This window comes from Bos taurus, chromosome 29 (assembly GCF_002263795.3).
Source record: "Bos taurus isolate L1 Dominette 01449 registration number 42190680 breed Hereford chromosome 29, ARS-UCD2.0, whole genome shotgun sequence".
NCBI lineage: Eukaryota > Metazoa > Chordata > Mammalia > Artiodactyla > Bovidae > Bos > Bos taurus.
The window spans coordinates 37,422,383-37,446,223 of NC_037356.1; the positions used below are offsets into that span (position 1 = coordinate 37,422,383).

Consider the following 23,841-nt stretch of genomic DNA (forward strand, 5'->3'; position numbering starts at 1 on the left):
CACACACAGCCTGATGCAAGTCTGGCATCCATGGAGGACCCCTCTCCTGTGCTTTCTTATAAAATGCTACCTGTGGGGATTCACCTCCAATTCCCACCTCATCCCCACAACAGAGATGGAGGGTTGGGTGGGGTTCTTCATCACTGAGTCTGCTGCAAGGACTGGGGCGGTGCCCACCACCTTCCACTCGTGACAGCTAAGGGCTCACTTGGTGATATGTGTCCCCTTTCCCCCTCAATCCCCCCAGGCCTCCTCCCTTCATCCTGGTTTAGGACTGCCCCCACCCCCACCCCGCCCCCAGACCATAGGCACTGCCCCAGGCCTAGGCACCCTGGGTAGGAAGCTGGCAGAGACCAGGACCGCCAATCGAACTGGGACAGATGGTGTTTTACCGAGGAGGAAGTTGACAGTTTCAACTTCAAACACGGGTGACGCAGGCCCCGCACTGCCTGCTCCCCTGTCCCACCCCTGCCTGAGCCCTGTCTGCCCCACCCCCTCCTCCCAGAGAGGGAGACACAAGGCCAGACACCCTCAACTTGGGCGCCGAGCTTGCGGAGGCTGAGGCGGGAGGAGGCCGCGCCCATGGGGTCTCAGCATCTGCCACTGGCCGCCCTGTACCTTCTGGAGCTGCTGGGTGAGTACCCCTTCTGGGGCTTCTGCCGGGGGTACCTGGGCTCGGGGTACAAGAGAGAAGATGCCAGCATCAGATCCCTCGGTCTGACTCAGGCCTGCATGTCACCTCTCTGGAGTATCGCGGAGGGTTGGGGCCACCAGGATCACTGTCTTGTCCCCCAGCCCCGGCTTGGCACTGGGCTCTGCTTCTCCCACCACAAGGGCCCCACCTCTCCTTCTCTCTTGCACTGTTGGAGGGTTGGGGACCTTACTGTCCCCTTCCAGGTGGAATCCATCCTCAGATCAGGCTCTGAGCCTAGAACTTAAGTTGTCCAGCTCTAATTCGGTGCCGGCTTCCCTCTGCAGCTACCCACCCTCACCCCTGCCTTATAAGTGTCCAGCCTTTACTTGGGTGCCTCCAGGGACAGGAAACTCACCATCTCCTGGGCAATTCTGGTGATGCTCTGGACAGAGTGGGCCAAGGTAGGGTGGGGACTGGATCGCAGTTGAGCAGATGCCAAAAACATAAGTCTTAGTTCCTAGTCACTCTGTTTTCTACCCAGGGGCCTCAGCCAGACCTCCCAGGCAGATGTGAGCTCACACTGGGTCTGCTGTCACTCCAGACCTGGATAGGGACTTCCTAACCCTTACCCAAGGGCGACTGTGGAAATGGCCTGGGGCCTCTGGAGGAGCTGGCTGGGGATAAGGTTTGGGGTGGGTGAGCCTGGAGTCTCCTGTCTGCTGGAGGGGAGATGGTGGAAGAGGCAGCCCTCCATCCCTGAGGTCTTGGGACACTAGCTCGGGACTGGAGCCCTGCTGCTGGGGCATCAGCGACACTGGCCAGTGGGGAGGATGAGCAAGCGGGAGATAGGTGAGGGCAGTGTCCTTTGTGGTCTGAACGCTGGGGTCTAAGTTTGGCCCTGTATGACCTCAAATAGGACTCGAGCCTCTCCAGGCCTCAACCTCCTTATTTATAAAATGCAGCGGGGTGAACTGGGTGAGATCTGACCACTTCTCAAGGGTTTGGAAGGTGTGGCAGTTGAGAGAGGTGACTGACTCAGGACAGGAACAGGTGAGAAGATGGCAGCTTGAGGCTTCCCAGTTTAGGAGGAAAGGACTCAGGGGACAGCCTGCTTAGCGGGGCACCTCAGTCCCTTCTAGAAAAGGGTGTGTATGTGTGAATATGTGTGTGAGAGGTGTGTGTGTACACGTATGTGTTTTCATAGGTGAAACATGGCTTCTGCATGTAGCTTGCCTTCCCCCCAGACATGTGGGGATGGCTCATGTGCACACATATTCTAATGACTGTTCTTCCATGGATCTGCAGGAGACGCAAAGTGCCTTCTGTCCCCAGGGTGGAGGCTGAGGGATGGGTCCTGGTTACTTTCCAGTACCTTCCTGAGCAGCTGCTGTGGCCTCCTTTGCCCTGGAGATTCCAAAAACCAAGGTCCTAAGCCTCCCCTTCCCTGGTGGCTCAGGGGAGGGGGAGGTAAAGGTGGTAAAGAATCCACCTGCAATGCAGGAGACCTGGGTTTGATCCCTGAGTTGGGGAGATCCCCTAGAGGAGGGCATGGCAACCCACTCCAGTATTCTTGCCTGGAGAATCCCCATGGACAGAGGAGCCTGGCAGGCTACAGTCCATGGGGTGGCAAAGAGTCAGACACAACTGAGCGACTAAGAACACAACCCTCCCCCCCAACCCCATTCCTTACCTGTGGCCTCTGACCCCACTGGGTCAAGGGTCTGGCCAGATTCCCAGCTGAGGGTGGGGGTGGGATCCTTCTCTGCGGCCCTCCCCCTGAATCCCATCAGGGGCAAGGCTCCTGGCAGGATCAGGCCCAGCAGAGCCCAGAGTCCAGAGGCAGGGCCCTAACCAGAGTATAGGAACCATCCGGAAGTCCAGGAGCACAGGGTTCCCAGTGTGTATGTGTGTGGGTGTAACTGATGGATAATAAACATTTCCACTGTTCAGTGGGTCACAGCTTAAGAAATACTTTGAAAGGCATTTTCTTCTGAAAGCTTCACGACGGCCTAGTAAGCAGGTAGCCTAGTAAGCAGCCTAGTAAGCAGGGCCCGTTGCCCCCATTTTACAGTGTGGAAAACTGAGGTCCAGGAGGAGCAGCTGATGAGCTGCAGAGCCCACCCCAGCCCAGCGCTCCTGCTCCCATGGAGCCCCTCCGTGGCCCTGGCCAAGAGCAAAGACACACCAAAGCCACTCCCGTGACTAGGAAAATGGCCGTGGGACACAACCGCCACCAGCAGACAGACAGCCACCAAGGGCTGGGGACACCTAGGCCCAGGGTTGGGCAAGCACACAGGCACCCTTCAAGCTGTTCTAAGCAGAGACGACCCAACGCCAGAGCCCTGGGGACACTTCGGCCTCCTGTCTGGCCACAGAAGTTGTGCCCATGGCTTGGGGACCTTTGGTACGTGGAAATACCAACGGCCTGCTTTCCTCCACAGCTGCTCTTAGCTCCAACCTGCCGGGGACTCACCTGCTGAAGGTGGGGCATGCAGGCAGCTCTGATCACTGCCCAGCCACTCAGGTCTAGCCCCCAGGGTTACAGAAATTGACACTAAGGTGTGGTAAAGTCACGGACTCAGCAGTCTGAATTCTGGTCTCCTCCCTTGCCAGTTAGGTGACTATGGACCCATTCTGTAAGCTTCAGTGTCCTCCTATGCGAAACTCGAATAATAATAGCACCTGTCTTATAGCAATTTCTAAGGATTAAATGAATCAATAAATGTAGATTTCAGTAGGAACATTAGCGTGTATAGTAAGTGCTGAGTAAGCATTAATACTAATAATTAATAAATGTATATAGTAACATAATTACATAACTTATTTATTATTTATACATAATAAATTCTCCGGGCAAGAATACTGAAGCGGGTTGCTATTTCCTTCTCCAGGGGAATCTTCCCAGCTCAGGGATTGAACTCAGGTCTCCTGCATTGCAGGCAGATTCTTTACCGTCTGAGCCACCAGGGAAGCCTATTATACATAATAAATATATAAATTTATTATATAATTTATCATAAACATAACTTATTGTTTATTATCAGAGTCAACAAGAAACCAGGTGAGGCAGGACCCAGTGGGGAAGACTTGAGCCTAGTGATCCGGCTTTCTGTCCTCCAGTCCTCCTGTTCTGGCTAATAATTCGTTCATTTCTTCATTTCCATATATTTATTGAGCATCTACTATGTGCCCAGTTCTGTGTAACGCTCTGGGGGTACAGCAGTGAACCAGACAAGAACCCCCCTCATGGAGGGAGCACCCGAAATTTTACAAATTTCTAAATTTTGTCATTAGCGTGATGAAGGAAACAGTAACCACTGAGCCTCTGGGACCAAGTTCACGTTTGACGGGGCCCCCAGCCTGAGGGGCTGCTCTCTGAGGAGATGACCTCATCTGAGAACCGAATGATGGAAGGATCCAGTCAGGCAGGGAAAAGCGGGAGGAGTGACCCAGGCAGAGGGAATGTGGAGGGTGAAGGCAACGAGCAGGACAGGCCTAGAGGGGCTGGATGTCCACAGTGGAGGTGGGGAGAGGGGATGCCCACTGTGAGCCTACCGCCCGGTCTGAAGTCTCAGGGTGCAGAGCTGAGGCCATTGCTGGCTCTGAGTGCAAAGAATCAGGCCCCCAGAAGCCCCGAGTTCCCCACCGCCAGCAGGGAGCAGAAGACCTGGGAGCTCAGGGCCCCCACTGACCCCTCCGGTCACCCTGTCCCGTGCCAACAGCTCAGAGGGGTTTCCCTGCAGCAATCAGGGGACCATGGAGGGACTTTGCCTTCCTACAAAACCGGTTGAATGCCTATTCTATGTGCATGCATGTGGGTACCTTGTGAGCATGTGTGTGTGTGTGTGTGTGTGTGTGTGCATGCCTGCCATATGTGTGCCTGTGTTGTGCGTGCACACGCGCAAAGGTCTGTGGGGCTTTGAAGCAATGCAGAACTGGGTTTGATGTCTTTGAGATCACTCACAAATGACAGAAACATGCCTCTGAGACTCAGCCTTCTCATCTATAAAATGGGGATAACCACTGCGCCCATCTCAAAGGATAATTGTTATCCTTAAATCTGGTTCATTCATTCAGTCAGACAGCAAGTATTTATCGAGCACCTGTTATTCTAAGTGCCAGGGACACAGCAGTGAACACTCAAAATTCCTGTCCAGCTGGAGCTGACATAGTAGACAGAGGTGTGATGGGGAGACAGACAAGAGACAAGCAAGTCAAGGATTATATGGGTGTTAGGAGGTCAGGAGTGATTTGGGGTTGGGGGTTAGGGGCTGTGGGGGCTGTGCTGTACCCAGGTCTCATAAGAAGATCACATTTGAGCAAATATACGTAGGAAGTGAGTGATTCCACCGCACCATGCGTGCCCAGGAAGGAAGGTGGCAGTCACATGTAGGCTCGAGGCAGGGCAGCCATGAAGGCCTCCGTGAGGACGGGGCATTTTCTCCAACAAACTCGAGGCACCTGGGGCCAAGCCGAGGAAAAAGAGTGCTGAGCACCCTGGAGAGAAACGGGACCTCTCCAGGTCCACAAGCCGTTATCTTGAACCTCTGGCTGGATGCGTTTGGGAACTCAGAATTTTCCAGGCGGTGGAAGGTACTGTTGTGTATGTGCTGTGTGCTCACAACACACCAAGGAGGTCTGGGCAACATGCTGTAATCAAACATTTTCCCATTTCTGCAGTGCAACTTCATTTGTGCACTAAAAACATAAATACCTTCCCACCAAATGTGTCAGAAAGGACTGCGTTTTGGCTTTGAATTGCAGATAGGGTGGGGGCCGTGGCTCAGTGTTACTTCCTCTAACTACCGTGTCACCACCCCTGCCCTGTCATTGCTGTGCACCCCTGGGGAGCTTGACCCTCACGTTCCCACAGGAACCCTGGTACTCCCTTCTCCCTGGGGGCACAACCGGTTGATGTGTGGTCGGAACAGAAAAGGAAATTGGTGATGGTCGGCAGAGGCAACAAGGGTCCCACAGACGCCCCTGTGGGGTGAAGCCCTCCTTTCTCTCTGGCCTCAGTTTCCCCATCGGTACCTCAGGGCCAGCAGGCTCTGGGGTCTCCCAGTGGTAGAGCCCATAGGGCCCTATCAAGTGATGGTGATGGGATTTCTGTCCTGACCCTACCACCAGCGGGCTGTGTGGCCTTGGGCTAGTCACTCAGCCTCTCTGAACATCAGGTTCTTGATCTGAAAGTAGAGATGGCGTCCGTCCCTTCTTCACAGGGCTGTGGATGAAAAGGACGAGCCCTTATGCAGGTTTTGGAGTGAGTGAGGCTCTGAAAAGAAAGGAGGGCTGGTCCGTGTGACAGTGGAACCACATACGGCAAGTGTGAAACTCATGCATATTCAATCAGACAAACAAGGCCATCATGGAGAGCATGGAATCGCAGTTCAGATACGAAGGCCATTTTGCCCAGGAGCTGCTCGCTGTCGCTTGTTGGCACAGGCTCTGGGTGGGTGAGATTAGAGACCCGAATCTGCTGTTCCTTCTGTGGGCTTCAGCCCCCCAGCTTCTCATGGCATGAACCCCGTGTGACTCTCTGAGCATTTCGCACACAAAAAGGCTCCTAATCAAAAACCAAACCTTCATCTGGTGCTGCACCAGAGAAACAGAATTTTGGCCCTTTGTGATCTTTGTTTCCCTGAAGCCCTGATACAGATTCAGGTTAGCAGGGCTCCATTGACAAGTGTCGTCTCAGAAACTCAGGATTCCTGGCCTCCTGACCTAGCCTCTCACCAGAGGCCGAGGGAAGGAAAATACAGAAGGCACCACAAAGGCGGTGGACTGGCCTCCTGACCTAGCCTCTCACCAGAGGCCGAGGGAAGGAAAATACAGAAGGCGCCCCAAAGGCGGTGGACTGGCCTCCTGACCTAGCCTCTCACCAGAGGCCGAGGGAAGGAAAATACAGAAGGCGCCCCAAAGGCGGTGGACATACTGTTTGCTGTAAATTGATGAGAATGTTAGGGACCATTAAGGGAATCACTGTTAATGGAAAAAAGGGAACATCTGACTTCCTAACTGCACTAAATTGGTCTGTCAATTTCCTTATCTGGAAAATAGAGTGATGACAGACCCCATGATTGAAGATGTAGGGAAGAAATGGGGCCTCCCATGTAAAACCATTATCTGCGGGTCTACACGGGGTAAGAGGTGGCTATCCCTGTTTTTATTATCAGTGAAGTCCCAGCGCCTCCCTGGGATCCCCGTGCCCACTGGACCCTCGCAAGGCAGGGCTCCCCAAGGCGGGCCTCGCTCTTGCCTCCATTTCTCAGTACGTAGGGACTGTGAGCAGAGGTGCTTGCGGGTCCAGGAGGGCCCACGAGTGGGTCTGAGGCCAGCATAAAGGGTACAGTCTCTGAAGCCAGCCGCCTGAGCCAAGTTCAGGCTCTGCTGTAAAGTGGGAGCAATAATACAGGCCCACCAGCTTGCATCTGTGATTCCAAAAAGTATTTGTAAATTTCCAGCAAACGCATACACTGCAAATCCTGACCTGAACGAATAGGAGACTATTTATAATCTTCACGCATCCCACTTGGTGTGAAAATTCATGTTTCGCTGCAGAAACCATCATATGTTTGCTGCTGAGGCTTTCCAGATGCAGGGGGACAGTAGGGTGCCCCAAGGACGCTGGCAAACCTGGATAGAACTGAACTGACTGCCCTAGGGCTCACGGCAGTTCAGCCCCTCATGACCAGAGTTAGTCAATCAGTAGTGTCTGACTCTGCGACCCCGTGGACTGTATGTAGCCTATCAAGCCCCTCTGTCCATGGACTTCTCCAGGCAAGAATACTGGAGTGAATACAGGCAAGAATAATGGAGTAGCCATTCCCTTCTCCAGGGGATATTCCCGATACAGGGATTGAACCCGGGTCTCCTGCATTACAGGCAGATTCTTTATCTCCTGAGCCACAGAAAATTTATTTTTCAAAAATATCTCGATCTTGGGATTTTTTATAAAAAAGAAAAGCAAGGGACTTCCCTGGTGGTCCAGGGGTTAAGACTGTGCTTCCACTGCAGGGGACACAAGTTTGATTCCTGGTCAAGGAACTAAGATCCTGCATGCTATGTATGAGGCCGAAAAATAAATAAGAAGAGGAAAAAGAAAACAAAAAGAAACTTCTAAAAATAACGGGCTCCCCTCCCCAATTTTTTAATACTCTGCTGAGCAAATAAAACTCATCTGTGGCCTGATGCAGCTCAAAGTGTTGCAGTAGAGGGAGCCGAAGAGAGAACCATCCAGAATGGCGGGGGGTGGGGGTGGGGGGGTGGGGGGCAGGGTGGAAGAGGAGAGGCAAGGGAGGGGATGAGTGCGTAAATGTCTCAGAGTTGCTTTCAGAAGTTCATTTACTCCCCACCCAAGACCTCCTTAGGGCAGCAGGGTCTAAACAGCTCAATCTCTGCAAAGGTAGAGATGAGGAGAGGAGTTTGGGGAGCATGAAAAAGACTTCCTATTGCCTCTCTGGCTTTTTCAGCCCCGAGCTTTCCCTGGCTCGGCCAATCTAAGCCTGAAATAGTGGGGGCTGTGAGGAGAGGTTGGCCTGGGAAGGAAGGACCCTGGTCCTGACTGCTCAGATTGTGGTGGTAGATAATGGATTGGGGAATGGCGCGATAGTTTCATGACTAGAGTCCCTCATGGTCTGTAGGGTCCCCAGGCTTCTGTTGGCAGGTTCTGCAGCAGCAAAGCCTTGGACCTCTGGTTGCATGCTTAGCCTGGACCTCCAGGCTAAGGTGTAGCCAGGAAGGGGGTCTGAGGGACCCTGAGCACAGTCTGCAGGGTTCAGGGAAGGAGGATGGTGGTCCAGCCCCTGTGAGAAGCAGCTAAAAGAATAAAAATAAGTTGTGGACAAATCAAAAAGCTGGCAGATCCCTGGACAGACAGGAAGAAGCAGCACCCAGGAAGCCTCCCAGTCAGTCGTGCATCTCACCTGCCCACGCCTGCCTGCCTGTGGCTGAGATACATCAGGAACCAGAGATTATAGATCCTGGAAGTTTGAACTGAAAGGAAGGTGAGGGAGGGTGGAATCTAAGGTCTTTACAAACGAAGAGACCAAGCCCAGAGAAGTTGAGTGATTTGCCAAGATCACACATCAAGTTCAGGGAAAGTGTTCCCATAGGATGTTTTGCTGGCTGAAGGGGATTTCAAATTCGCTCCTTTTCATCGGGTTTGCATGCCAGGAATATGCAGGAATCAGTGAAACACAGAACAGGCCAGCACAGGCTTCCACTGAAGGGAAGGGAGGCAGCTCAGCCCAGCGGTCAAAAGCACAGACACTGTGCCAGGTGGCCTGGCTTGGAGGCCTGGCCCCAGTGCTCATCAGTTGCTTGACAGGTTATTTAATCTCATCTACAAAATGAGAAGGTCAAAATAATAGTGCCAGCTTTTCAGAGCTGCGGTGAGGTTTGAGAGAGTTCACGTATAAAAGTGTCTGGGAGAAAGTATGAACTATAGAAGTATTTATGGTAATGGTCGAGGTGGTGGTGACGGCGACAGGGGTGGTGATTATGGTGATGGTGATGGTGACAGCAATGGCGACGGTGACTGCGTTGTGAGGGTGGAGGTGGTAATGGCGATGGTGATGGTGGTGACAATGACGGTCACAGTGACGGTGACAAGAAATGCTGCTCACCTGAGGCCAATCAGGCTCACAGAAGGAAGGCGAGGCCCTGGATCACATAGATGCCTTGTCTCCACCGGGTGTTTTCTTTTTTAGAACTGTCCTTGGTTCTCAGGTTGTGCAGTCTTTCCTGAGAATGTTCTCTGGCTGTTCCATGTGAGATTGGCAAGGGTGGTCAGGCCCAGTCCCTGCCCTCAGGGGCTTCGGGGTCTGGAGGCTCCAGCACCAGGGTCAGGGTCTAAGTCATGTTCATTTCTGCTTGTTTGTCCGTTCTGAGGACTTGGCCCTTTGGAGGCCCAGATGGGTGGCAGAAAGCAGAGAGATGGGTTTGGAAGGCAGACTTGTGGTTCGAATCCAGGCCCTAGCGGTGTCGCCCTGAACAGATGTCCGTATCACACATGTATTCAGCTCACATTGTGGGGCCATCTGGAAGATAAACAACCATATCTGTAAGGAACTACCCTCCCGAGGGCTGAGTATACAGTAGGTGTTCGATAATTGGTAGCTGCTGTTAACAAAGGTTGGCTGTGGTGACTTTGGGAATATGAAGTTCTCAGGTGGGAAAGGGGGTCAGCAAACCCTGTGATCCAGCTCTCCAAGCATCCAGACCCAGACCCCTCCCCCTGGGAAAACTCCCAAGCAGGCCTGCAGTCCACCCACCTGTGCCATAGGCCCAGCCAGCTCCATAACCGGCAACACCAGCTCTGAGCACGCAATGCCGGATGGAGAATGCTGGCCAGGAAGGCCCTGGGCCAAGGCTTTTACATAGATTGCTTCAGCTCATCCTCATAACATTGCTATAAAACTGGTCCCTTTCTTCTTCCCATGCCACAGACAAGGAAACTGAGGCTCAGAGGGGCCAAGGATGTGGCAGAGCTCTTACTCAGACCCAGCGAAGGGCCTCAATGCCTGAGAAAATTTCCTGCAGCATTGAGCAGCAAAGGGTGGATCTTTAGGTTCCCCTCTTCTCATTAGCGACACTTCAAGCTGCCTCAACCCTCAGGCTTTAGCCAAAGAAATGACTCCCTAAAAGTAGACAGCCCCATTCCCACTGGGAATTGGCACCGAGAGAGGTAAGAGGTCAGGGGTGAAAGGTGAGGGCAGAACAAAGGGTCTCCTGCCTCCTCGTCACCAAGTGAGCCAAGCGTCTTCACCATGTCCTCCTGAGGCCATCCTGCCTATTGCAGCAGATTGGATGATCGTCAAGCCTCTCCCAGCCGAGAGCAGAGCTCTGGGCCTGACACAGTTTCTGCATTTGAAATACCTTCCCTTTCTGAGGCCCAGGACTCTCAGGACAACTATGGTGGGCTCTTGCCAGGATGGATGAAACTTACAACAGGCTGCCAAGTCATTACAAGGAATCTTGGTTGGGATAGGGGGCAGGCTGGTGGGGCGTGACTTCCTTTAAAATTCTACCATCAGCTTCAGAACACTCAGGCAAAACTAGGCTTTTTTACAGCCAGCAACAATCTCTCAAAAGCAACTTAACACACAGCCCTTTACTGTATAAAGTACTCACCCTGGCCCAATAGTGTCCCCAGTTCCCAGTTGAGAAGCGAGCCCTGGGGGCGGACAGAAACCAAACCGATTGTTCCACGGCTGATGAAGCCCAGCAGTAAATGTGGAGTGTGGGCTTGGAGGCTGCACAAGCGTGCCACCCCACTCATACCCATCCATATCAAACCTCTCCCAGCTACACTTTAGTCAGCCATGAGCTGCTCTGCCAAGAGGGTGATGATTACCTGCTTTGACCACTTGCTCCTTCCAGACGAGGCTGGGAGGAAGTGGGACTTCCTAGGGGCCCATATTCCTATTAAAGGGGCCCAGGCAGGAGCCTGCCAAGGGGTAGACCAGTTCTCCCCAAACACGTGTCCGCTGAGTTCCTTTACCAACTGACTGCTTGATCTTGGGCAAGTCCCACTGCCTCTTTGAGCTCAGATTTCCTCCTCCTAAACTGGGAGCTGTTGAAGAGAAATTGTTTCATTTCTATCCTGCCTTGGGAATTCTAGAAAGTAGCAAAATGTTCTAGGTTCCTATGTTGGCTAGTTTCTCAGCTCTCTAGAACTAAGATGTTTGATTTTTTTTTTTTTTGATTGAAAGTGACACTCAGGATATTTTTATATTGACACCCAGTGCACAAAAACTGAGCCTTATCTTCACAAAACATGATGCATTCTGACATTCTCTATTCTCGTCCATTTCATTTTTTAAAAAACTGAGGGTTGTAGGGACTTCTCTGGTGGGTCCAGTGGTTAAGACTCCACCTTCCAATGCAGGAAGCATGGGTTCGATCCCTGGTTAGGGAACTAAGATGGGGTGCTGTCAAAAGTTTGAAAAATATATTTTAAGTTGACGGTTGCATTGCTACACAATTTTTAAAAAGTTGATGGTTGCCATGCTGCATATTACTACAGAGGAACAGCATGAGGAAATCCTTGAGGGGTGTGCAGAACTGTATACCATGACGGTGACAGTGATCATGCAGATCTATGTATGTGTTTATAGTCCTAGAACTGTGCACTAAAAGAAAATCAATTTCACATGTTCATTGAAAAAGTCGTTTTAAAGTAAGAAAGAAAACTGATGCTTGCAACACACAACACTGATTTCATGACCCACCTAAGGGTTACAACCTGCAGTGTGAAAACCCCAGTCCCTGAACCCCATGACGGCGACATGGGGCAGAATAGGCCATTGATCAGGCTGCGGGCAGAGGTGAGGTGGGGAGACGGGAGCAGGGGAGAGACCTCACTTCCTGACCCTCCTCTCTCCTTTCCGCAGTCACTTCCTGCCTCGGAGGGCTCAAGGTGGAGGTGCAAGGTAAGGAAGAGCCACGCGGAGAGGGGGGCATGGAGCAGGGCTGCGACTCCACCAGGCTGTAGGGGGACCTACCATCTTTTCATTAGAGTGAATCTCACCTTACAGGGAGAGAGAGAGAGTACCTCCCCCCTCCCCCAACACACACACGCATGCAGACGTGTGTGGGCACGCACACACACACTCACGCACCCTAAAGAGGCCCATTTGCAGAGAGCTGCCCTAGACAGCCATAAAGTACCATGCAAATGCTAGTTCTCATGCTAACTATTATTACAGTCCACTCGTCGGGTACAGAAAGTATACTGGCCCATAAATGCATCTTGCAAAGTCCTATTTCCTACCCAGTCCTGCCAGATGCTCCCTGGCCAGAGACATTGCAGCAGAGGCTGCAGAGAGGCTGCCCCAGATAGTGATGTGTGTTAAATGTCTTGGACTTTAATCCTAGAGGTGAGTGTTTCCCAAACAGGGTTCCATGGAACTCGATGGACAAAGCATAGGCCACACTACATCCCACCTTAGAGCCTGACAGGGGACAATGGCCTGGTAAAGGGTCTGAGAAGTCCTGCAATGAGGAACTCTGTTAAGCATTTTCAAATCCAGCAGTCCCCAGGCTCCCTTCTCCACAGACCTCTCTTTTTCACATGTCCTGAGATAATATCAGGCTGAATGTATTTGGAGATAAATGTAGCAAGAGGGTCTCTTGAAGCTACCAGGCAGTCAGAAGGGGCTGCGGGGTCCTTGGCAGGCCCTGGACTGGGACCTGGAAGCCTGCAATGACATGCTGACTTCAAATGCTAGCCAGATGGGACCTGCCACATGATTCTACTTACATCACATTTGAGAGCAGGCAGAACTCGAGTGACAGAAAGCAGGTCACTGGAGGCCTGAGGCTGGATTCAGGGAAATCAGCTGTGAAGGGGCACAAGGGAACTTCTGGGTGATGGGAAAGTTCTTTGACTAGAGCACAGTGGGGCTGCAGGTGTGTATACATTTGTCAAATTTCCTTGAACAAGTGCCCTTAAAATGCGTGCATGTCCCTGTAGATAGATCATGCCTCAATAAAATTGATTTTAAAAGTTGGATAGACAGAAAAAAATCAGGCACCGGGCCCTATCTGGGGTCTATCAAAAGAGAATTTCAAGGCAGGGGGCGGGGAGCGAGTCTGCTGGGCAGTGGGTGCTGAGAACTCCTTGCTCACTGCTCCAAGTTCCCCTGGGGTCTCGAGCCCCATCCTCCTGGACCTGGTTTTTAAGGGACCACCTGGAACCAGAGCAGCACCAGCATGAGTTTCTGGAAAGTCCCTGAAGGGACCCTGAGGATGAAACTCGCAGGAGGAGCAAAGCTGGTGGGAGGACCCCGTGGGTAGAGGGAGCCTGGCTGACTTGGGGTCCTGGGTGGGGAGGGTACAGGGAGGGCTCCCGTGAAGGACCCTGTCCAGCCTGACCTCCCACTTGCCATCTCTTTGACTCCTAGGGCTCACCATGAGACTGAGCGGCTCCGGCTCACGGTGTCAGGGCCGTCTGGAGGTCAGCAACGGGACAGAGTGGTACGCGGTGCACAGCCAGAGCTGGGGCCAGCTTTCGCTCTACCAGGTGGCTCCCAGGCAGTTCTTGAAGCTGTGCCAGGAGCTGCAGTGCCGGGACCCTTTGTTACTCTCTTCCTCGCGTTACTTCAAAGAGGTGCAATTCCAGAAATTGATAATCTGCCATGGACAGCTGGGATCCTTCTCCAACTGCAGCCTCAACAGGGGACGCCAGGTGGACTCTCTGGCCCTGATCTGCTTAGGTGGGTGACTAGCCAGCCCAGTAGTTTCCCTAGATCTGGGCAGCCTCCCTGCCCATGCCTGTGACCTGGAGCCTGAGCAAGCAGGTGGAAAGGGTCACCGACTTACAACCACCCTCTCAGAAACATGCATTGGGGGGGAACTGGAAGGGGAGAGCAGAGTGGGTGCTGGCCCCTGTCTGGGGATGGAAAAGGTAGAGGAACTGGCTCTGCCAATGGCTAACTTCATTGTCTATTCTTAACCTCTATTTTCCCAACTGTAAAATGGGCTGGCACTTGCAGGAGGCTTAGATACAACATATGGGTCAAGTGGGTTTAATGGGGCCTGTGGTACTTACATCACGACTTCCAGTTCTTTCTTAATACTGCCAGTTGCCCCCAGCTCTCCCCACACCCCCTCCTCTTCCAGGGGCCCTGGCCTCTCCCTAATCAGAGCATCTTTTTGCAGAGCCACCGAGGACAACAGCTCCTCCCACGACCTCACCGCCCACAACCACTCCGGAGCCCACAGGTAAAAGGATTCTGAGGGCTCTGGGGGTAGGGTGCTGGATTTTAGCAAATAAAAACACAGGATGTTTACGTTTGAATCTCAAGTAAGCAAGAAAAATTGTAGCGCATGTTCCATGCAATATTTGACACCTTCTAGGGTCATTGCCCAGTCACTTGGTCCTCTGTGTGTCAGAACCAAAGAACAAGGAAGGTCTGCGTGCTGGTCATCAGTGCTCAGGTCCCTGTCCCCTCCCTTCTCTCCCCTAGCACCTCCCAGGTTTCAGCTGGTGGCAGAGCCCGGGGGCCTGCGGTGTGCTGGCGTGGTGGAGTTCTACAGTGGTGGCCTGGGCGGCACCATCGGCATCGAGCCCCAGAATGATATCAAGGACCTGGGGCAACTCATCTGTGCAGCCCTCCAGTGTGGCTCCTTCCTGAAGCCCCTGCCAGAGACCGAGGAAGCCCAGACACAAAAGCCAGAAGGCCAAAGGCCCTTGCCAATCCGCTGGGAGATCCAGAACCCAAAATGCACCTCCCTGGAGCAGTGCTTCCGAAAAGTGCAGCCCTGGGTGGGTGGCCAAGCTCTTGGCCTCATCTGTTCTGGTGAGTGGGAGCAGACTGAGACCCACGGGCGTCCCCACGTGGTCATGTCACTTACCGCACGTTCCTGAAACCCCAGCATGCAGCGCAGGGCACTAGAGCTATGGAGAACACAAGGGAAACGGAGAGCTGATCGTTGGCCTCTGAGAGGTAGGGCGGTCGTGGGGTGGAGAGGTAGCACATGCAACGCCCTGGGAATCTCCACAAAGTAACGCAGAACAGGCCCAAATGTGCTGCTGGCTCAGCTGCCACTTGGAGAAGAGCAGGACTTTCGGGAAGAGGCAGGGTCTTCTGGTGGTTTTGATGGATCGTGGCTTGTGTCAAGGGCCCAAGAAGGATGGAGCACTTGGAGGAGACCAGCCTTGCAGGAGGGGAGTTTATGCGCCTCAGGGACAGATGAGGCTGGAGCAATGGTAACTCATAGGAGGTAGGGAGAGGGCAGAGCGGAGCCCCCAGGGGCTTCCTGCAGAGGCTGCTGAGTCATACACTACCACCCTGAAGAAACTAACGATGCCAGTGTGGCTAAGGGAGGAGCCCAGAGGCCGGGCTTGGGGATCCCAAAACCAGGATCAGTAGAGAAACAGTATAAAAGACCAAAGGTCAAATTAAGGGTAAGCACAGCAGACCTCAGCAGGTAGTAGCTCCTATCACAAATGTTCTAGTAAAGTCCAGACTTTAAGAAGTCACACTTACTGAGCACTTGTATCATACTGGGGACCATTCGGGGCATTCCATCCTTTTCACAACAGGCTTAGGAGGTGGGTGCTATTGTTATCCCTACTTTACAGATGGGAAAGTTGAGGCTCTTAGAGGTTAAATTTCTTACTCAGTATCACAGAACACTAGCTGGGGTTTCCATTCAAGTAGCATCACTCCAGAGTCTGTAGTATAAGCCTCAGCTACTCCAAGTGTGGAGGGCTTCCCAGGTAGCTCAGTGGGAAAGAATCTGCCTGCCAACGTAGGATATGTGAGTTCGATCCCTGGTTTGGAAAGATCCCCCGAAGGAGGAAAGGGCAACCCACTCCAGTATTCTTGCCTAGGAAATCCCATGGACAGAGAAGCCTGGCAGAATACTGTCTATAGGGTCTCAAATAGTTGGATACAACTGAGCGACTGAGCACGTATGTGTGCACATACGCACGCATACACTCCAAATGTGATCCTGGACTAGCAGCTTCATCTGACTGGTTAGAAATGCAAACTCCCAGGCCCCACCTTCCATCTACTAATCAAGATTTGCAATTCAGCAAAGTCTCAGGGGTTCATGTGCATTAACCTGGGAAGCATTGCTCTGGAACACTGGGCCCATCCTGCAAGCAGGAATATCCCCAAAACACTGGATTCATGGTGTGAATTAGTAAAATGCTGCCCCCTCCAGGAAGAAGTAGTCCCCAAGGATGTCTCAGCCTGAGGAGGGAAAAAAACCTGGCAGGCTCCCAGGCTCACCCACCACTCTGAGCCCTCTTGCAGGCTACAACCTGCAAAGCCATACCCAGAAGGCTTGCCTTTGATTTTTTTTTTTTTTTCCTGAGTAGAAGATTTGCTAGAGCTTTGAAGATGACTGTTGCTATAGCAACTGGCCACAGCTGGTAAGATCACAAAGCGCTCTGACCTGAACACACATGGGCCCCCAGGCCAAGCGGACAAGCAGAAATCGATGATTCTCTGTTGCATCAGGCCCTTTTATGAGAGCCAGTCCCTCCAGGCTCAAGGCCTGGGCAGCAGGATTCCTGGGTATGGTTCCCAGCAGTGAATCTCCAGGACTCAAAGCAGATGGTATTTCTCATCCCCAGGCCTCAGTTTCCCCTCTCTGAAAAGCCCTCCAGCCTCCCAGGGAGCAGCAAGAGAATGAGAGGATGTTTCAAAAAGGGAAGCAGACTTAGGTGGAGCGTATTTCTCACTTCTCACTTCTCTTACTGCCCCCTGGGTGGGGGACGACGACAGCTGGGGGCTGCCGATGGGCACTGCCCCTGTGCCGGCCTTTTCATTGAAAGTGCCCAAGCTGTTTCAGCTGCCCAGAGGTGCCAGGGACAGAACTTGATGGAGAAAATGCTAGAGAGGATGCCAGAAGAAGGGAAAGGCAGGAAGGAAGGCACTCCCATGTGGTACCCAAGCCCCCCGGAGACCTGGGCCCTGCTAGGGCCCACACTTGGCCAGTGTCACAGGGTCCCAGTGGCCCGGCACGTAGGCTCGGGGCCCAGGGAGCTCCGGCCGAGCCCACCAACTCACCTCCCATTGCTTTCCCCCCAGATTTCCAGCCCAAGGTGCAGAGCCGCCTGGTTGGGGGCAGCGACGTGTGCGAAGGCTCCGTGGAAGTGCGCAGTGGGAAGGGCCAGAAGTGGGACACGCTATGTGACGATTCCTGGGCCAAGGGCACGGCACGGTGGGAGGAGGTGTGCCGGGAGCAGCAGTGCGGCAACGTCAGCTCCTACCGGGGGCTGGACCCCAGCGAGAAGACCTTGGGGGGCTTCTACTGTCCCCCGGGGATACTGTCCCGGTGCCACAAGCTTGAGGAGAAAAAGTCGCACTGCAAGAGGGTGTTTGTCACATGTGAGTTGGCCATGGTCCGTGGTGGTTAGAGGGTGATTCTGGATTTTTGTTCTAAGACTCAGTCAATGAGCATTATTTCCGAAGAACAGTCCAAGGACTAAAGAGAGAGAGCCCTAGGACAGGATGGAGAGATGACAAATAGGGGGAGAGGGGACAGTGTGCTCAGACAGCAATGAGCAGGAACCATCAGGAGGAGACTGGCCATAATTGTCAGGAGGCTAGTGAATAATAGGATTCTTATTCTGTCTTCTGCTCTTTCAGATGGAAGTTAGGAAAGCAAGGGATGGGGTACATCTTTCCTATATTAATGGTAACGGACTAATACGTGAAAGAGAGAAATGGATGGGTGGACGGCTATTGGTAGATGAAGGCAAGGCAATCACTCATAAGTAACTGGAAAATGGTGGAAAGTTGATAGCAGAAGTGGTAAATGAGAGCCGGATGATCAATTGTGAGATAGTAAATGGTGGCTAAATGAACAGGGAGCAGAGGATTTCAGAGATGGATGGACAGACAGACAGAAAACTGCTTCCCACACACGCTGGCCAATTCCTAGGGGACGCCAGCCAGCCAGCCAGGAGCTTCCCTCAAATGGACCGTTTTGATGCCCCTCCCCCACTCCGGGCCAGGACTGACCTCCCTCTGCCTCCTGCAGGCCAGAACTCCAGCCGAGCGGGCCTGGGCGCGGGCGCCGTGATGAGCATTATTTTGGCCCTCTTGCTTCTGGCGGTGCTGCTGGTCGTGTGTGGCCCCCTGGCCTACAAGAAGGTGGTGAAGAAATGTAGGTGACAGTGCCCTGAGCCACTTCCCTCGGAAGCCCCTGCCGGGGAGGGCTGCACGTCAGCCCCTGCAGGGGAGGGTCCCCGCCTTCGGAGAGCTGGCTGGGCTCACCTCTGCTTCACCTCCCAGCCCTGCCCCTCCCTCTCCTGCCCACTGGCCCTTCTCTACTCCAAGCAACAAGCAGGAAAATCACTGATTCACCCACATCTGGGGCCCAAAGGGGACCCCACTCCAGGCCCAAGGGAGGATGTGGGTATTCTTTAGACTGTGATGGGTCCAGAGGGTCTGACCTCAGAAGACAGGTGTCCCAAGTTGGCTCCACCACTTTGCAGATGATGGAGCCACTTCCTGTCTGAGCTCTGTGTGTTTCCCCATCCAACAGATGGGCAAGGGCAGATCTGGTAAATGCAGTAGGTGTCATCTTGGCCTTGCAGAGCTCAGGAAAAAATCGTTCAAAGACGAGGCTGTGAGATTAGAGAGGCAGGTGGGAGAAAGCCCAGAGGTGGGCAGTGTTGGCTGGGTTCCGGCAGCCCTCCCAGACCTGAATTCTAGTTCTACACACCTTGCGCTGTTTCTCCTGGAAAATCAGCCTCTCAGCACGCACCTGCTGCCTCCTCCCTCCTTCCCTCTCCCCCTCCCCTACTCCGCCCTCAATTCCCCCCACCCCCATCCTGACGTGCCTTTTGCCATCTGTCTGTCACCCAGTCCGCCAGAAGAAGCAGCGCCAGTGGATTGGCCCAACGGGAATGAACCAGAACAGTAAGTATGCCCCGGAGGCAGGCTCCTCCCTGGGCCTCAGGAAGGAGGCTGGCGGAGCAGGGTCATGGGTCACTGCTGACCGAGGAGGGAACCAGCAGCTGCCTGTGGCCTCCAACTCCACTGTTGTCGTCTAAGGTGTGCCTGTGGCCACGGGCGCTAGCAGGTGGCACTCAGAAAAGAGGAAGCCGTGATCAAAGAGACTTGGGAATCAGTGAATTAAGCAAAGTTAGACACAGTTCTTTACTTCAGGACCTGTCAGAGAACCTTCACGGGCATTTTTGGGTGGTTCATCTTTCCAGAACGGGCATATGTAAAGAAGGGTGGCCCAAGCTAGATTTTTCATGGAGTACAAGGCCAGTTTTAAGACGTTAGGATGCAGCCAGCCCAACCCCCACCCCGGCCCCCATCGTCTTTCTTTCTGGCCACAGTCAGAGCACTTCTGTGGGTAGAACCACAGCCTTCCTCCCGTCTCCACCGCACATCCTCCCCTTTCACACGTAGAGGGCCAAATCCTTCAACTGTGTTGTCAAGTCTTTCTTACAAGATAAAGACCCTCAGCTCCAGGAGGGCAGGGACCATATTTGCCCTATCACTCATGTCCCAATTCCCTGCTTGATCAATGATTGAGGACTGATCGACTGAAGGCCTGCCCACCAATCAGCTTGCCGGCCAACCCAAAGCTGCTCTGAAAGTCTGAGCCCTGGGACACCCCCGTTGGTCCAGTGGTTAAGCCTCTGCTTTCTGACATGTGTTCCATCCCTGGTTGGGGAACTAAGGTCCCAGATGCCATGGGGTGTGGCCAAAAATTTTGTAAAAAAATAATAAAAATGAAAGTCTGAGCCCTGCTAGAATGAGCATCCCCAGGAAGAAAGGGAAAAAAAGTATGTGCTGAAGGATTTCTGGGGGTCCTTGTCCTCTTTCCCATCCCCACATTACACAATGGGAACAGGAAACTGGCGTTCTGGGCCCCAGCTGGGGAGGAGGAGAACAGAACAGCACATCTAACGACACCGTCTCCTGCATCTACTCAGTGTCTTTCCATCGCAACCACACGGTGACTGTCCGGTCCCAGGTTGAGAACGCCACGGCCTCCCACGTGGAGAACGAATACAGTCAGCCTCCCAGGAACTCCCAGATCTCAGCTTATCCAGGTAAGCACTGGCTGGTGCTCCTAGGAATGACGCCAGGGCCGAGCAGAGGGCCACGCGGTTGCCCAGAGGGAGAAGGAGGCTGAGCAGGGCGGAGGATCAAACTGCCCCTTTGACGGCTGGTCACGGCAGGTAACGGAAGGGATACAGCCTTAACTGGCCCCTCAGCTGGAGAGAAGAACGTGCCGGGATGTCATTAAACACCAGCTCCGCTGTGACCCAAAGGACATGTTTCTCAATAAATGAGGCCCCTCGGATTCTTCGAGGCAGAACAGAGCCATCCACCAGCGGCCTGCAGAGCCCTGTATCAAGTGCTCCCCGACTGGCACTGACAATTAAGCCGCAGGGAGCCTGGCGCTCAGCATCATTAGTGGACACTGGCCGATTTGATCACAACGCTTGCAGGGCTGTTGAGCCACCAGCTCAGGAAGCCTCTGTGATCTTCCAAGAGCTGAAAGGCACTCGGCTCTGAGGGGCTGTCTTTGTGTGTCCTGAAGGGATAAGCCTGCTCACGTGGCCTCCTTTCTTTCCACAGCTCTGGAAGGGGCCCTGCACCGCATCTCCACCCAGCCTGATAACTCCTCCGACAGTGACTATGAGCTACACGGGGCTCAGAGGCTGTAAGAGGTGAGCCTGGCCCCCGGCAGAGCCCTGGGGATAAGCGCAAGTCCCCCGGGTCTGCTCACCCTGCTTATCCAGGAACGGGGTCAGGGGTCAGGCGTTGAACACCGGGGCTATTGTAAAGGAAATGAATAAGCGTCAGCAATTTAGGTGGTGGGAGCTGATTTGACCATCTGAGCCAGCGGGGTCATGAACCTTAAACTCCATCTGGGAAGACCATGTATAAGAGCCCCTGAAGGTAGAGGAATGTTAAGAAGTACAAACTACTATCCGTAAAAGAAATAAGCTACAAGGATGTATTGTACAGCACAGGGAAGAGAGCCAATATTTTATAATAATCATGTTGCTGTTTAGTCGCTAAGTTGTGTCCGACTCTTTGTGACCCCATGGGCTTCCCTGTCCATCACCAACTCACGGAGCTTGCTCAAACTCATGTCCTTCGAGTTGGTGATGCCATCCAACCATCTCATCCTTTGTTGCCCCCTTCTCCTCCTGCCTTCAATCTTTCCCAGCATGAGGATCTTTTCCAATGAGTTGGCTTTTTGCATCTGGTGGCCAAAGTATTGGAGCTTCAGCTTCAGCATCCAGTCCTTCCAATGACTATTCAGGGTTGATTTCCTTAAAATCTATAAACTTGCTGAATCACGATGTTGTACACCTGAAGCAAATATAATATTGTAAATCAATATATACCTGAGGTTTTAAAAAAGCACCTCTGAAAATGTCCTGATTGACTTACCCCAGAAGGAGGGCAAAACCACTGTCCCTGATGTTGGGTTGGGGGTTCTGGGCCTGTCCCCCAACTCCTTGAACCATCCCCAGAGCATGAGGTGCCCTCCACCAACGCACTTCCTTCTCACCCCACAGATCTGTGACCCGGGAACAAATATTAAGAGCCAGACTTTTTATCCCGAGAATCCTCTGCAGTCACCACTTGGATGCCACGTCCCACTTCCTGCCCGGCAGGACCACGGATGGGACTTCCCAACACATCCCACTGCCCTGCAGAGGCAGGTCCACTCCGACATCTCCTCACATCCTCACCAGCCCAGGGAAGACCCCAGCATGGCTCAGCTGGCCCCTCCATGGGTGGAAGCTGTGAAAGGGCAGAGCCCGGAAGCAAGCAGCCCCCTCCCTTGTCTGTGGACATCGGCTCTCTCTTCAGACTCTGACCCCACGAGGGCCCACAGGAAGCCTGCACCTGGAGCGGGGCGGTGGGAGGGAGGGCTGATTTCTCTCATGTATTTTTAATATTTTTTTTGTAAATAATGCTTTTTTCTGCTTCCTGGAAAAGCCTTCTCAGCCTGCTCATCCTACCTCCGTGGATCCCTCTGGGGGTGCCAGTGGGAATGGGCACCTACCGGGGGCAGGGGATTCTGCAGCTTCATGGTTGGAGGGCTTCATTCCTGACACAGGACCACCTAGCATGGCACAGCAGCTGCTAGCCAGCACCCATAGCCTCATCACCAACCCTCCATCTGGGCCCTCGCTTGACAGAGAGCAGGGACACTGGCTGTCAAGCCTGAAGGGCACCAGTGCCACCTCAGGGCCCTGCATAGAGCGGGCACCTAGTAAATTCTAGCCAATGTGGGGTTTGGGTTCACACAGCTATTAAAAGTGCAAAATAGTTTCTGCCAATTAGGTAACCGCCTAACCTGAGAGTCAGAGACCAGAACTGAACATTTCCTTGGGCTAAATAATTGCCTTAACTGAAATGGTCCCCTAGTACTCTTGCCTGGAAAATCCCATGGACAGAGGAGCCTGGTGGGCTGCAGTCCATGGGGTCGCTAAGAGTCGGACAGGACTGAGCGACTTCACTTTCACTTTTCACTTTCATGCATTGGAGAAGGAAATGGCAACCCACTCCAGTGTTCTTGCCTGGAGAATCCCAGGGACGGTGGAGCCTGATGGGCTGCCGTCTATGGGGTCGCACAGAGTCGGACACGACTGAAGTGACTTAGCAGCAGCAGCAGCAGCATCCTGCAGAGAGCCTTTGTTGTTCAGTTGCTCAGTCGTGTCCAACTCTTTGTGACCCCACGGACTGCAGCACACCAGGCTTCCCTTCCTTCACCATCTCCCGGAGCTTGCTGAAACTCATGTCCATTGAGTCGATGATGCCTTCCAACCATCTCATCCCCTGTAGTCCCTTCTCCTCCTGCCTTCAATCTTTCCCAGCATCAGGGTCTTTTCCAATGAGTCAGCTCTTTGCGTCGGGTGGCCGAAGTATTGGAGCTTCAGCTTCAGCATCAGTCCTTCCAATGAATATTCAGGGTTGATTTCCTTTAGGATATGATTGGTTTGATCTCCTTGCAGTCCAAGGGACTCTCAAAAGTCTTCTCCAGCACCATAATTTGAAAGCATCAATTCTTCAGTGCTCAGCCTTCTTAATGATCCAGCTCTCACATCTGAACATGACTATTGGAAAAACCATAGCTTTGACTATGTGGGCCCAGAGAGCCTAGACATACTTAACCCTGCAGTGCCCAGGTTTTCTTAACGATGCACCAGAGGAGAATAGCTGACCTGGAACTTAAGGGCCTAGTGAAGGCAGAGGCTGGCTCAGGTCTCGTTGCCCCCTGGTAATCAGACAGTGACCTGAGAAGACATTTCGGGGCTGGGCATTTCTCCACATGATTTGGCCCCGTGTCCACTGGGAGCAACAGATATCAACGGCCCAATTCACAAAAGCCAACTCTGGAAGAGCAAAAGGAAGTTTCTAGAAGGACATGGCGGGGGTGAGGGGTGTGCTCGCAGAGAGGGAGCTGGAGGGGCACAAGCATGCCAGAGAGCCAAGCCAGCCCCTTGTCCCCACCAATACCCTCCAACCAGACCTCCCACCCGACCCCTACTGAGGACTCCATCATGGGAGAGCCCAGGGAATGGCCCTACCCCTGACCATGCCGGGAATCCAGAAACAGGGACACCCAGTCACCTGGGGGCTAGGAGTCACCTGGCAGAGACTCCTGTCCTGGAGACCCTCCTCAGAAGGGAGGATCCTCCAAAGGGAACTGGGGTGCAAAGGGCCCCGGGGCACCACATGTCTCTT

General features: G+C 53.2%; 1 protein-coding gene across 1 annotated transcript; it reads left to right on the plus strand.

The window, feature by feature from the left end:
• The first annotated feature begins 545 nt into the window (after window positions 1-545).
• On the plus strand, window positions 546-22,088 carry CD5 (CD5 molecule). The gene is given in 11 exon segments (NM_173899.2): window positions 546-634; window positions 12,031-12,069; window positions 13,543-13,854; window positions 14,300-14,362; window positions 14,608-14,940; window positions 17,188-17,487; window positions 18,143-18,268; window positions 18,973-19,026; window positions 20,058-20,177; window positions 20,710-20,801; window positions 21,663-22,088. Coding segments are annotated over 10 exon segments (1,488 nt in total). The 5' UTR covers window positions 546-582; the 3' UTR covers window positions 20,799-20,801; window positions 21,663-22,088.
• The last annotated feature ends 1,753 nt before the right edge of the window (window positions 22,089-23,841 follow it).